Genomic DNA, 13630 nt, shown 5'->3' with positions numbered 1-13630 from the left:
CTTTTATTGTTATAGGTACCAATAAGTGATTTGGACTGTTCTAGTTCTAATATATTATCCCAGTAATCCTTTTTATTCTGATTCTCCTTTATTAGTCCACAAAAAGGTTTCGGCCCCATCATCGGTGTGGTTGTTCCTTTCCTGGCTAGTTTGTCCGCGTATTCGTTTCCGCGTACGCCAGTATGTCCCGGTACCCAAAAAATCGACACCTGATTTGATTCGCTTAACGTATCTAAATAAAGTAGTTCTTTTTTTAAATCAGGTGTTAAAAACAACTATTTTATCTTTGTGAAAACCAACTAGCGTCTATTTTTTTTTAAATTTTAATATATTTATATTTTAAAATTGAGTTATTAAGTGACTGAAAGTTTCAGAAAACAAATGCAATTGATTGTTGATAAGCCTGCTAATACTGATAATACTGCTCGATGATTTTTTGAAAATGGAAATATTTCTGCTACTATGACTGAACTGGACGAATGTCAAATTTTCAGATTTCATACTACATTACAAGCCATATCATTTGGTTATAACATATAAATACTGAAATTTTTTATCAGTAAACTTTAGAAACAGCTAGAAACTTTGTGGAACTTTGCTGGTGATATTGTGGTATTATATGCCTACTACCGTCCATGTTAATACATGGACTACAAATAATATCTTATTTACTATTACCGATAGGTAAATGTCTGAATACGTTCAAGAAGATATTTTGGAATATCTGTGATTCCTTCCACCTTTTGGATGCGTCATAGAGCCGGTCAATATTTTGGTAGAAAATTTGTAAGAACCTTCTATTTTCGATTTTCTTTACTTCGAAAGAGATCCTGGAATTATATTTAATAAATCTTAATATTAAGTGTAAATATATATTTAAATAATTAATGTGTTTATTTAATTATTTTGTTTTAATTTCTTTTTATGTAATATATGATATCGAAAATGAAAAAATGTTTATTTATAGATTGTAGAATATCACCATAAATTTTTAGAGAATATTCAAGGATGCATAAGCCGATCTGATTATGGTTTACATCCTAAAAATATTAAATTATGAGTATAGAAAAAAAAATCATAAATATTCAGTCTTATCTGGAAAGGGAATTTTGGAAAAGAAATATCAGAAAATCAGAAATTGTACTTTTAATGATAATTATAAAATGCACCAAATAGTCAATTTTAATTACTTCAATGAGTTATTAAAAGTACTCTATGTTGTACATTTGTATCTTTTTGATATTTATAAATTATCTATAATTATGAGAAAATATTCACAGATACGACAAACTTAAATAATAATTATTTCTGTTTTTATTTTTATTTATCTGCTTTGGGTGCTGATAAAAGGATGTAAATACTTATCTTAACATAAGTGATATAATGAAATAATAGAAGTTACTTGTGAGATACAACACAATGCAGTTAAAAATTTGATATTAAAATAGATACTATCGAGACACAACTCACAGCCACGAGTTTTTATTTGATTTGCTAGAATTTATATGCAATGAGTAGAGAGTGAGGAACTAGGAGTACGTGATGACTCTTTCAACTGCTAAGACTTTCGACTAATTTGACATGGATTCTATTATGAAGACCGTTTAAGACTGACTGTTCACTACAATTAACTTATCTGTACTAAGATTCTTTAAATGGTTATAGAAATATTGGGAAATATGGCTGTAAATTAGTGCTTCCAAAATCGTTCAAGTTCTTTGAAACTTCAAATATTTTGATGTTCAAGCGTGCTAGGGTACAGTGTACCGCTTGAAAATATTATAAATGTTTGTATAAAATAAAAAAAAAAAATAAATTAAATATAAAGGGGATTTGCTATTCGAGTGTATCGAACTTTTTTGAAGTTTGAAATGTTCTAACGAACATGTTCTCCATGTTGTTTTGGACTACCTTTTCCTCTACTACCTTACGGGTTGTATACCAACGTCTGCTGACAAATTTCGGTAGGAACCTTTCGAAGTGTATGCCCGAATATTAAAGTTGATATCTCTTACATTTGTTTTGGTCCAAAGGTCTTGCTTTGATATTCTGTTTCTCCAGAAAATACACAAAATTCTGCGAAGACAGCGGTTGACAAATATTCTCAGCTTGCTTTTTATGCTTTCACTCCGACTTTGTAGGACTCTAAAGACAGGTCATTAAGTCTCTGCTGCATATCATTAAACCGATGTGACAACTCGTATTTGTCGTCAGCATAGTCCAAATACTCTAGCCTTGTGTTTGGTGATAATGGGTTTCATACAATATCTCGTACCTTTCCTTTATTTGCTCTCTTGGCCACTGCATCAAGCACAACTAAAAACAGCAGTATGGAAAGGACGCATTCTTGACGTACGTCATTAATTATACAAAAGGGCTCAGACAATTTGTTATTATATAAAACTGTGCATTTAAATTGATCATAACTTTTTGCAATTACGGACACTATTTTAGCCAGGACGCAAATATTTTTCAACTCTTTCCATATGCAATTTCGATTAAACGATTCAAATGCCTTTTCAAAATCAATGAATAACAGATAAATGGAGGATCGCATCTCTATCGATTGTTCTATGATGAATTATATTATTATAGACTAAAGAATATTATATAGCATGTGCAAATAAATAGACTGATTACTAAACACTCAATGCAACTTCAATTTTTTTTTGTTTGAAGAAATGCATCACAACCATCCTCTTCAATTCTTCAACTCTTCAAATAATTAGAATGCACTTCTTATTATAATGAATAGTTGTAGATGTAAGCAGCAAAAATATGTGATGGATAAAGAAAATAACTGTTTCTTATTTCTAAGACCAAGAGCAAACTGTGTTTATGTCTTAGACTTATATAGTTTTACCATAAATTATAGCTATATATCATTGTGTCTTACATTTTGAGGTTTGTTTTCAGTTTATGAAGTTTAAGAGGCATTTGCAAATTTAGTGAGCACCCTTAAGGTATTAATGGCCTTTTCAATTGATAAGTCTATATTCAATCTTAATAAATAGATTAATCGAACTATATAATAACATTCTTAAGAAAAGTATTTACCCACAAAGTTGGAGTACTGCAGAAGTTGTTCCCATACCTAAATCATTTTGTATGTAATCACAAAAACAACTACCTTGTATGAAAATTGCATTTTATATTTTCGTTTTAAAAATATTCGGCGGAAATTGGGAGTTACCCATGATTTTTATATTCATAACGCAAAAGTACCAGTTATTTGTACGTTTTAAAATAAAAAGCAGAATCTTAAGAGTTACGTTTGCGCAAAAAAATAAAAAGCACATAAAATAATTATTTTTGAGGAATAGATTATAAAAAGCAAATTTAATTATTATTGTTAGAGTTTTATTTTAATATGTTTATATATAAAAAGCATGCATAATACTGCGAATAAAAGTTGTTAGAGTGATAACTATGTACTTAAATATGAGTTTAGACAACTTTTTGTTGTTGCTTTTTTTTATAAAAAATTTTGAACTGACTGTTATTTTCGGTTCGGTATTTTCGGTTCGGTTTTATAACCCTATTTAAATAAGATAAAGAACTTCAGCTTTTATACCTGCCATCTATTGCTTTTACGCAATTCCTTATTACTGCCATCTATTGAGTGCGAATTATAAAGAGTCACAAATAGTTGGCAACACGATCAAATGAGCAAAAATGATCAAAACTCTTACAAAAACGCTTAATAGAAAGCGAAGAATAAAAGAGAATGCACAAAAAACAAAATTTAAAATTAAGTTTGTATTATTTAATAAAATTCTGAAGATTAAATAAAAATATAGCTACATAGGAAGTAAAACTCAAAATTATTTTATTGAATTGAAAATGAATTGTACCAGTATTTATTAAAAAAGATGTGTAAAATATAGAAAAAAAAATAAAAATTTTTGTTAGACGGAGAACAGCTGTTTGCACAGATAAACAGGTAAGTAAAGTAAAACCAAAACAGACAGCGAATCCAGTAAAAATAATTTGAGACTAACAATTGTTTTTTTAATGATGTAGGACTAAGTGGGCGAAAAGCCACATTTACACTCTATAGGGTCCGTAAAGGTGGATAAAAATTGTAAGTAAATTAACTAAATACTAGTCGCAAATAATAAAAAAAAACAATTGCCGTCAATTGAAAAGCTAATGCTAATGTTTACGGAGAGCACAACAACAACTCGCTCTGGCGTGAGTATCGTCCACAACGAAAATAAATAATTCAAAACAAAACGATAAAAAGTGGTTTAGTTCTGTTCAGTTATCACATTTGTGGAGCGGCACTTCTGGTACGACAAGTGGTGTCGGTAACTTGTTTTTTGTGTTTTGACTACGTGGTCTGATTTTTCTAGTTTAAATTCCACTTTTACTTTTTGCCATCGTAAATAAGTTGAAGCAAAATTTTCTGCATTTTAACAGCAAATTTCTGTAGTAGGAGACTTGTTCGTTAATCTTTGCTGCGATAATCTGTTTTGCTGTGTTTTATTATGTTTAAAAATCAAAGGTCAATTTGGATTTAAAAATTAAGGAACTTAAATTCGAATATTCAATTTTTGTAAAGTAATTAAATAACGAAATATTTTATATTTTAGTCCCTCTTGCGAAAATTTGGAGCCAACGCAACAATCTATTGAAGTGCAAGACAATATGAAGCTCCTAACACACCCAGCTATTCTCAGACAACATCGTGTTTTTTATCATATGGTAAGCGAAAACAAAAATATTGCAATTAATTTACAATTCCCATTTCATAAACAAAAGAGACAAAGATTTATATATTAAAGCCAATAACGCAACTTCATCCTTTCCATGTTCGCATTTTTGGTATTCCATAACGTTATCAGTAAGTGTTAGACTATTCTATTCCAACTTTAACTAAGCTCTTTGCTCTTTAAAGTTATTGCACACTCCATTGATATATCTAAATAGAATGTATTCATTAACAAGTGGTGATATGTAAAATGATAGATGCATTAGAGATTATGGAAATGATATGCGTACGGATAAAGCAAACTAGTAATATCCGTCTGTCTGTCCGTGTATTTGTGCGTGAACTGTTGAAATTTAACTACACTTGCCCTGATTGACATTAAAATGATTGTAGTTTTCGGTTTCGATCTCATAGCTAAGAGAGTGGATATGAATTTTTATTATTATTATTGTTGGGGGATGTGACACTGCGACCGTCGGGTCTATTGTGCCCCTTTCTAGGTTTAGAGTAGATCTCTAAGCCCTGTTGCGTAAATAAAAAGTAGTATAGAACCTACATTATCGAGTTTTATTGCCTCTTCTGTAAAAATTTACATTCCCAGTAGCCTATTCCGTATGTGCATTAGCTATATGGATTTTTTGTAGCTATTAAGTATTCAATTGAAATAGAGTTTATTATGCCTATTGATAATACCTAATACCAATTCGGTCCGTTATAAATTTAAAAATATTAAATTAATAAGAAGTTCTAGTATAAGAAACGACTTAATTTTCTCATATAATTCGTTATATAAAAATTTTATAATTCATAACTGTTTTTCTGCCCCAATATATATATACACACACTAATTTGAAACCAATCAATCTGTGAACCGACCCCACTGATGTAGCGAAATTTCTCAGCCTTGATTCTGGTTAACTTCAATTTAAAAAGCTTACTCACCCTAAGTCCATTATTACTCCTAAACGATCCACTCTTTCACAATACTATTACCTATCCACCATCTAACCCATGTACTCGTCTTTATATAAAGGACCTAAGTCAGCTGCATTTTCTTGTAATTCGAGCTGCTATTGCTATGTACCATACTCTCTTTTAATGCTTATCTTTGACACAATATTTGATACATATTTGTACTTTGTTTTTCTTATACTGCTGTTAGATAAAAAAAAACTGTGATATAATTTAACTATCACTATCTTATATTTGTTAAATTTCTATGATTAAATATGTATTTATTTATGTATATTTTTTTAATTGATTTTTTACCTTAGGCATCAAACATTTTAAGAAATCGTAATATTTTGAATCCAGTTTCAAATTCCAGTCAAAATCAAAAAAATGTGAACTCAAAAGCGTATTCAACAGAGGAAAAAAAACAAAATCTTTTACGTTTTCCCGCTTTTCCGCTTGATGAGACTTTGACGCGTTTTCTTGCAACTACGAAACCACTACTAACCAAGGAAGAACAGATGAAAACCAAAAGAATGGCAGATGAATTCAGAAAGGGAGATGGTGCAAAGCTTCAAGAATTACTAGAAAAAGCTGCTGCATCGGAAGAAAATTGGTTAGCACATCGATGGTTGCGTGCTGCATATTTACAATATCGTGATCCTGTTACAGTATATTCTAGTCCCGGAATGACATTTCCAATACAATGTTTTGAGACTGAGGAAGATTTTATTAATTATGCAGCTGTAGCAGTTTACCACTTAATAGGTTATAAAAAACTTATTGATAATGGCGAAATACCAGTTGTAAAAATGGGTAAAAATGAACTTGACAATTCCCAGTTCGGACGGGTTTTAGGAACATGCCGTATACCAAAACCGCAAGAGGACGCTATGGACTACAATCCCGATTCGCAACATATTGTGGTTATATGCAAAAACCATGTAAATTTTATTAAGTTCTAATTTAATGGATAGAGTGTCATTAATTATGTTTTCTAGTTTTATAAATTTGCAGTTTATGACAAATCAGGCAAACCACTCTCTGTTACAACAATGGCGCAACAACTAATGAATATCTGGAAAGCCGAAACAGAGAAGGGCTGTGAATTTGGCGTTCTAACCACAATAAAACGGGATAATTGGGCAGAAGCTTATAAGATTCTTATGGAAATTCCTGGAAATGCAGAAAGTGTATGTGAAATACAAAAATCACTTTTCACTCTTTCCCTAGATGACTGCGTTCCTGTGGAGAAAGGACAGGAAAACATTGTGCTTGCGGGACAACTTATACATGGGGGTGGAGTACAATACAACAGTTCAAATAGATGGATGGATAAAACTATTCAGGTATGTTAACTTAAATGTTAAAACAAAATTAATATAATTCAGTTTAATTAATTAATTATAAATTTAATTATAATTTACAATTTGTTATCAATTACCCTACATAGTTGATGAATTTTAATGATTAGAACCTATACGTATTTTGTCATCAAAGCTACATAATTTGAGTATTTATAAAATTCGTATCTAAATAACTACAGCTACGCATTCAAAAAAAAAAAAACTACCTAGCTATTAAAACAAATATTAACAATAAATATATTAATATATATAAACGGTCAAGCAAAAACAAAACATAAATCGTATTGAAGTAGACTAAGATTTATTTAAATTTTTAATAGACACTGAGTTACGGGCTGTCAAAGAAAGACACAATGAAAAAAAAAAAACTATCAAAAAATTGTATCTCAAAAATAGTTTACCCAAATAACACATGCTACAGATTAATTTTTTATTTATTAAATATCTGAGTTCTAGTACCATGACATATCAAAGAAGCCGACTTTGTTAAGGGATACGAATAGCAATTGGTCATCCGCAGAAACGAGTAGTTTCGGGACATTGATTGAAACCTACTTAGTTCATAGTAAATTTATTTTAGACACTCCATTACGTATAGCAGATGTGAGGTCCATACTTGAGCTGCATAGGCTGCAATAGAGCGTTCTATTGCTTTGTATGTGTCCAGTAAGGTTTTTTATATAGTGTAGTAGTACAAGTAAGTTAGTTTGACTAGTTCGCTGTAAATGACGTATACACCTATTGGTATTTAGTGAACTCAGATAGATTTGTTACTGTTAACTTATATGTAGATTTTTTAGTAACAAATTATATATAACAACCTTAAAGCTATGACAACTTTACTAATAATACCTATAAGCATATAAATATAGATATTTATTTTATTTTTAACAGTTAATTGTTAATCGTAATGGTCTAAATGGATTCTGTTATGAACACTCTCCAGCTGAAGGTGTACCTATCGCGTTAATGATGGATCATGTAGTTAAGAAAATGTAAGTACATCTATCAAAAAATGAAAGAATTTTGCGTGATTTCGATATCGCGAACAAACCCATTTGATAATGGATTATAGTACTACTAGTCTGCTACTTTGAGTAATTTTTTCATACTGCATAGTAGAAAATTTGATATAAATCTGAAATAGATTTATAGATATAGATTTAAAGATACAAACTTTTACATATGTTTCGGTAACTTACCTAGAAAAACGACAGCAATTTTATGTCTGTTTGTCTAGATATCGGTCGGTTCTTGAAATATCCGCAAAAACTGAGTATTGAAAGTTTTTATAAATTCAGGCCGATCAAGTCGACGAATGAATAATTTAGATTGACTATGTTATTCTATATAAAATATTTTTAAATATGTTGATATTTGAGTTGCATATTTTATTGAAAAACAAATTTTAGTTTAAAGCTAAAAATTAATTTGAAAAAAAATAAATAATTTAGAAGTTAGAAATTGATATTTTAATTATGATACTATATTTTTAATATATATAGTGCTATATTATTTCAATACTCAACACTGTATTAATGATATTAAAACAAAAGCATCCTTATTTACATTATTCTAGTTATTTGAGAATGAAAATTTCTTTTATTTTATTTCATTTTTTTACAATTCTCAAAATGTTAATTCTTATATGAAAAATATATAATTGACTAGAGCCCACTACAAATATAAAAGCGAACGCATTAAACACAGCTACACCTAATTGAATTAACTATCATAGTAGAGTTTTCTTTGGCTCTCATAGTTTCAAACATTAATCACTTTTAATAGCTATAGTATAGATTAATATAACTGACATTAGTTGTCACACACAGGCTCCTAGATACTATTACATACCAGTTGAGTATGTTGTAAAAAGCACCACGCTGATCTAGTCCGTTTGAGAAACTGTGATTGCGTTTATTCTTAATAGGCGTTTGCTAAGTGCCGAATATTGAGAAATCAACTATCAATTATTTTATTCAAAATCTTTGTTTTTAACAGAAAATTTAAATTTTAATTTTCATGCGTATCCAAAAATTGTGCAACTCTTCTGTTCGACCGTATCCTGCAATAGTCAATAATACGTTCGCGTTCTCAGCAGGACCTACAATTAGCACATTTTCCAGATTTATTTCACGTATGTTAGATTTGTCACTTATATGTACTTTGAAAAAATAATATCTCTGGCACTTGCCCAGGTATTGATCAGATATAAGCTACGCGTTGTTTATAATGTAAATAGTCGTAGCCATAAATAAAAAAAAAATCCTCCTGGGTTATCACTCCGTAAGGTGATACCTGGCAACTCACACGTTTGGCACTTTTCTTGTTTTTCTAAAATATATTACATATATATTCACACAACTAATAGCAATCTGTTCTTTCTTCATATCAAGGGAAAAGGGAGATAAAACCGACGGTGCATCAGACAACTTTGAATGTCCAGTAAAACTGAAATTAACTACTAGTGAATGTCTAAATATGCACGTAGCTGCTGCTAAGCATTACATTACTGGATTGGCATTCAACCTAAGAATGAATATTTTACATTATACCTGCTACGGCAAAGGCTTTCTTAAAACGCAAAAACTCAGCCCTGACAGTTTTATACAAATGGCCATACAATTAGCGTTTTACAGGTTAGTAAAATAAGCAAGTTCCTTTTCAATTAAATAATGTAATTATAAAATATTAATTAATTAATTATATTATATAATTTGTATAATTAAAGGTATCACAAAGTGCCCGGTGCACAATATGAGTCAGCGCATCTACGCATCTATACTGGTGGTCGTACTGAAACAATACGATCCTGTTCGGTGGAGTCAGTAGCATTTGCAAAAGCAATGATGGACAAAGAGGTTTCCAACGAAGAACGTGCTAAGCTTTTACGTAAAGCAGTCAATAGTCATCGAGAGTACACCTCTTTGGCATTACAGGGACGTGGAGTAGATCGTCATTTATTAGGTCTTAAATTAATGGCTGTAGAATATTGTCAACCTATACCAAAATTCTTCAGCAGCCCAGGCTTTGTGAAGTCTTCTACTTTCCGTATATCAACTTCACAAGTAGCTTCTAAAAACAATGCCTTTATGTGTTATGGACCAACAACAGACAATGGCTATGGCTGTTGCTACAATCCTCGTGATGATGATTTGATACTAGCATGTTCTGCTTGGCGTAATAATAAAGAAACAAACGTTGATGAGTTCGTTAAAGCTTTGGTGCTGTCGCTTGACCAAATGTGGGATGTGCTTGTAAAAACCAGTGAACAACCAAAAGCGAAGCTTTAACCCAGTTCAGAAATGTTTACTGTTTATTCACAGCAATAGATTAAATTCAAAATGTAGTGGGATATAAGTAATTATTTTATTACACGTTTTTTACAAAATTTATAACGTTTTTTTTTTAAATAAAAACAAGACAATGTATCACTTTTTATTTTTTACAGCGAAAAACAATTTTTTTTTATTTAGGAATTTAACATTTCACTTTTTGATATTTACATTTGATAGTAAAGAGTGTTGTGTGTGGCTCAGTGCAATTTTTACATCATATATATAATTTACATATATTTGTCGTGTTTATATAGCATCCTTAAAATTTATGCTCAAAATAATATAATATTCAATCCTTCAATCCTTTTTGCAATGATAACAGCTACATGATACAGCTGACTTAAAAGTAAAATTTCTCATTCCTCCCATGCATAGGACTCGTTTTTGTATCTACATAAATTGAATTAAATATATAAAACGCGATCACTTCATTATAAGCTATGGTTACGTTAAATTTAATTCTACTAAGACAAACATTTTGGATTACCTCTTCTGACTCCATCATGTTACAACACTGGCCCACCGACACTACCGGTTTAGGCGGCTTAAACACACCTCCTACTGCACCCCATGGAATGGATGGAACGGCATATGATTCACAAAATCCGCGACATGCATTTGTTGTTATACGAAACTCTACACAATCAGGTATAGAAATCTTTCTGGTGTTACCTACTTTGTGGCAGCCCGGTTTCTGCCAAGCGTCCTTGGCCCATGTAACAATAATGCAAAGCAATAGTAACGAAAACAAACGTAACATAAACATTTTCGTAACAAAAAAAAAATAATTCTCTTTCAGTTTATACTGGTGTAGTTGTTAGCGTATCAAAATCCAACCAGTGACTACAAGTATCCTCAGCGTTCGTTCCGCTTTTTATTCGATTTTAAGTAAAATTGGCATTTCCTGATGAAGGAGTCTGCGCAAAAAGGGATTCTTGCGTGGTATGCAGAATTTCATTTATGCATCAATGAAACCTAACTGCAAACAACTCCTTCCCTTAGAAAATCCTGTTCGCATATTGAATAATTTAGTTTAAATAATTGTCGACTTTAAATTGTGTCGTTTCAAAATAAAATGGTTTTATTATGTAAAATAATAGTGTACTATTTTTAAATTATGACAAAATTATTAAAAAAAACATCTTAAAGAAAGTACAACATAACTCATAGATGAAAGCAATAACCTTGCTGATGATTTTGACTTTTAGAAGATAATGAGTTCACAAAGCCCCTCAACGTTTCATTCATTAATTAAATCAATAATTAATAATAATAAAATTATTATTATTAATAAAAATGCACAGTGGTGCTAGTATCTACGGATCAAGATATAGCATAGCTGTTCCAAATGGAATTCAACGTACAATTTTTTAATCAGAAGTACATTCTCAAGAATTCTGTTCCTCAGAATGCAAAAAAGACAAAACATATACACCAATATTACTTTATACTCGAACAGGTTGGACCGTCCAAGACGGTCATAAGATGCAAAAAATTCACATCTGAGTAGGCGCCTACGAATAAAATATCACTAATTTGGATAGGTAGCCAGAAGTTAATTAATGGCATTGAAAGAGCTAACAAGATTGCAAGAGTGAATGGATGAACCATTTATAAGACACAAACTCTTTATCAGTACTTAAAATATACAGTAAATGTAAATATTATGAGTATACAATAAACATAAAATATAAGCTAAGGTCTAAGGCAATCCAACAATTACTTCGATAGATTAATCACTAATATTTTAATTTGGACATGCTCCTATTAGCATCTGCAGATTCACAAAATACAGAGTAAAACTTTTACTCGTTTTATTTACTCATTCCTTGCGAATACCAGGAAATTAGTCGAATAGATCTAGAATTAAGAAACATTACTATGTTCATGAATGGCCTTAATTTGTCAAGCTTAAATTATGAGACTCTCTACATAGATAGCACAATAGATATTATAGATTGAGATATACCATTGTCGCTTCTAAAAATAATTCAAGCTTGGACCTAAAATATATATGTACAATTTTCTACATTTATAAATTTTTCCGGAAAAACTGTAAGTTGCTGACTCTAAAAACGTTCGATTAACTAACAAAATTTAACAGATCGAAAGTAAATTTAGATTGAATCCATATTTATCAATCGAAAACGCAATAATTTATTATAATAAACACAGTTGTATAATACACAATTATATTCAGAATTAGCATAATAGCATAAATTCTACTTTGAATTTATGGCAATAGTGCATATATATAGTTTAATATCACAGTTTTTGACTTGTTCATAAGTCTGTATTTAAACGCTCCTGAATTATCGCATTAATGAAATACTAATTATTATTGTCATAATTCATAACAGAACTCTAAATATAATTGTATTCGAATTACTTAAACTTTTAAATTTAGAACAATTTGGATCGTTCAAAACTACTTTTCAAACAACTCAATATATAACACTAGTCCATATCGTTTCTGTAATAGGACCCTAATAAGTCATTTAAAAGACATTTTGGTTCAGTTGATCTTAAAACTGTTTTGATTAACTGTGAGAAAAGGCGGCATCCCATTGCTTAACTCACACCTCTGGTATAACGTAGTTATAGAACCCAATTTTACAAAAAAAGCAAATAAATTGGAAAGAAATAATATTGTTATATTTGGATATCAGTCTAAGACTACAAGACATTAATATAAACAGAATATAAAAAAAATTAAATGAAGTACTTCATTAGATAAAATTAGTTCAGGTCAAATGGGCCACCAAAATAATTATAAAGACCAAAGCAATCGATATACAAACAACGTCGAAAAAAACAGGCAGAACTTACCCATCTAACCCATTAAGTACCAGGAAAGTTTATACTTAGAATTTTATAGTGTAATTTTCAGAAAGATCTTATTTTAAAACTAGCTCAATAATTACATTTCAACAGATGGACCAATTACCAATTGTTTGTCGTAATAGTCAGTTGCACCTTAGTATGGCAGAAACTGAAAGATATACCCCCTATACGAGGAAAAGGCCCATTGGTCATAACCGAAACGTATTGGTTTGTTACGAGTAAATATTTTAGCAGAATGTCGACCGAAGTATGGTACCATGGTTTCATCGATTGCTAAATGCTCCGCCCAGACACTAAATTGTATGTAATTTCATTTAGCATTTTGAACAATGACCGCACTTTTGCAAATTTATTAGCCATTGACACGTGATTTCGACCACGGGAAGATATTATATTGTTTAACGTACGATTAATAT

At 30.5% G+C, this 13630-nt stretch overlaps 2 protein-coding genes across 4 annotated transcripts; one reads left to right on the top strand and one right to left on the bottom strand.

The window, feature by feature from the left end:
* Positions 1-3848: 3848 nt before the first annotated feature.
* LOC119687738 (carnitine O-acetyltransferase) lies at positions 3849-10428 on the top strand. Of its 3 annotated transcripts, XM_038102176.1 has the most exons (8): positions 3849-3943; positions 4024-4084; positions 4596-4707; positions 5989-6609; positions 6667-7014; positions 7927-8027; positions 9429-9671; positions 9764-10428. In XM_038102176.1, exons 3-8 carry the CDS (start codon positions 4651-4653, stop codon positions 10323-10325), a joined length of 1932 nt encoding a protein of 643 aa, XP_037958104.1. In that variant the 5' UTR covers positions 3849-3943; positions 4024-4084; positions 4596-4650; the 3' UTR covers positions 10326-10428. The 3 variants fall into 3 exon arrangements, with proteins under 3 accessions (XP_037958104.1, XP_037958105.1, XP_037958103.1); XM_038102177.1 differs by lacking the exons at positions 3849-3943; positions 4024-4084 and adding an exon at positions 4241-4292; XM_038102175.1 differs by lacking the exons at positions 3849-3943; positions 4024-4084 and adding an exon at positions 4308-4507.
* Positions 10429-10549: 121 nt separating this feature from the next.
* Positions 10550-11201, bottom strand: LOC119687737 (thyrostimulin alpha-2 subunit). Its single transcript, XM_038102174.1, has 2 exons — positions 10858-11201; positions 10550-10760 (listed from the first exon to the last, which is right to left on the bottom strand). The coding sequence occupies exons 1-2, from the start codon at positions 11134-11136 to the stop codon at positions 10668-10670; spliced, it is 372 nt and encodes a 123-aa protein (XP_037958102.1). The 5' UTR covers positions 11137-11201; the 3' UTR covers positions 10550-10667.
* Positions 11202-13630: the final 2429 nt, after the last annotated feature.

This window comes from Teleopsis dalmanni, chromosome X (assembly GCF_002237135.1).
Source record: "Teleopsis dalmanni isolate 2A chromosome X, ASM223713v2, whole genome shotgun sequence".
Taxonomy (NCBI): domain Eukaryota; kingdom Metazoa; phylum Arthropoda; class Insecta; order Diptera; family Diopsidae; genus Teleopsis; species Teleopsis dalmanni.
Note: the sequence above shows the minus strand (reverse complement) of the source record. Positions and strands in the feature narration are given on the sequence as shown.

Bases quoted from the DNA above. Each gene is read 5' to 3' on its own strand.
- LOC119687738 (XM_038102175.1), top strand. The intron at 7,015-7,926 runs GTATGTTAACTT...TATTTTTAACAG, and splicing joins GGATGGATAAAACTATTCAG to TTAATTGTTAATCGTAATGG. The intron at 8,028-9,428 runs GTAAGTACATCT...CTTCATATCAAG, and splicing joins GATCATGTAGTTAAGAAAAT to GGAAAAGGGAGATAAAACCG.
- LOC119687737 (XM_038102174.1), bottom strand. From the start codon at position 11,136: ATGTTTATGTTACGTTTGTTTTCGTTACTATTGCTTTGCATTATTGTT. The intron at 10,761-10,857 runs GTAATCCAAAAT...CAATTTATGTAG, and splicing joins ACATGATGGAGTCAGAAGAG to ATACAAAAACGAGTCCTATG.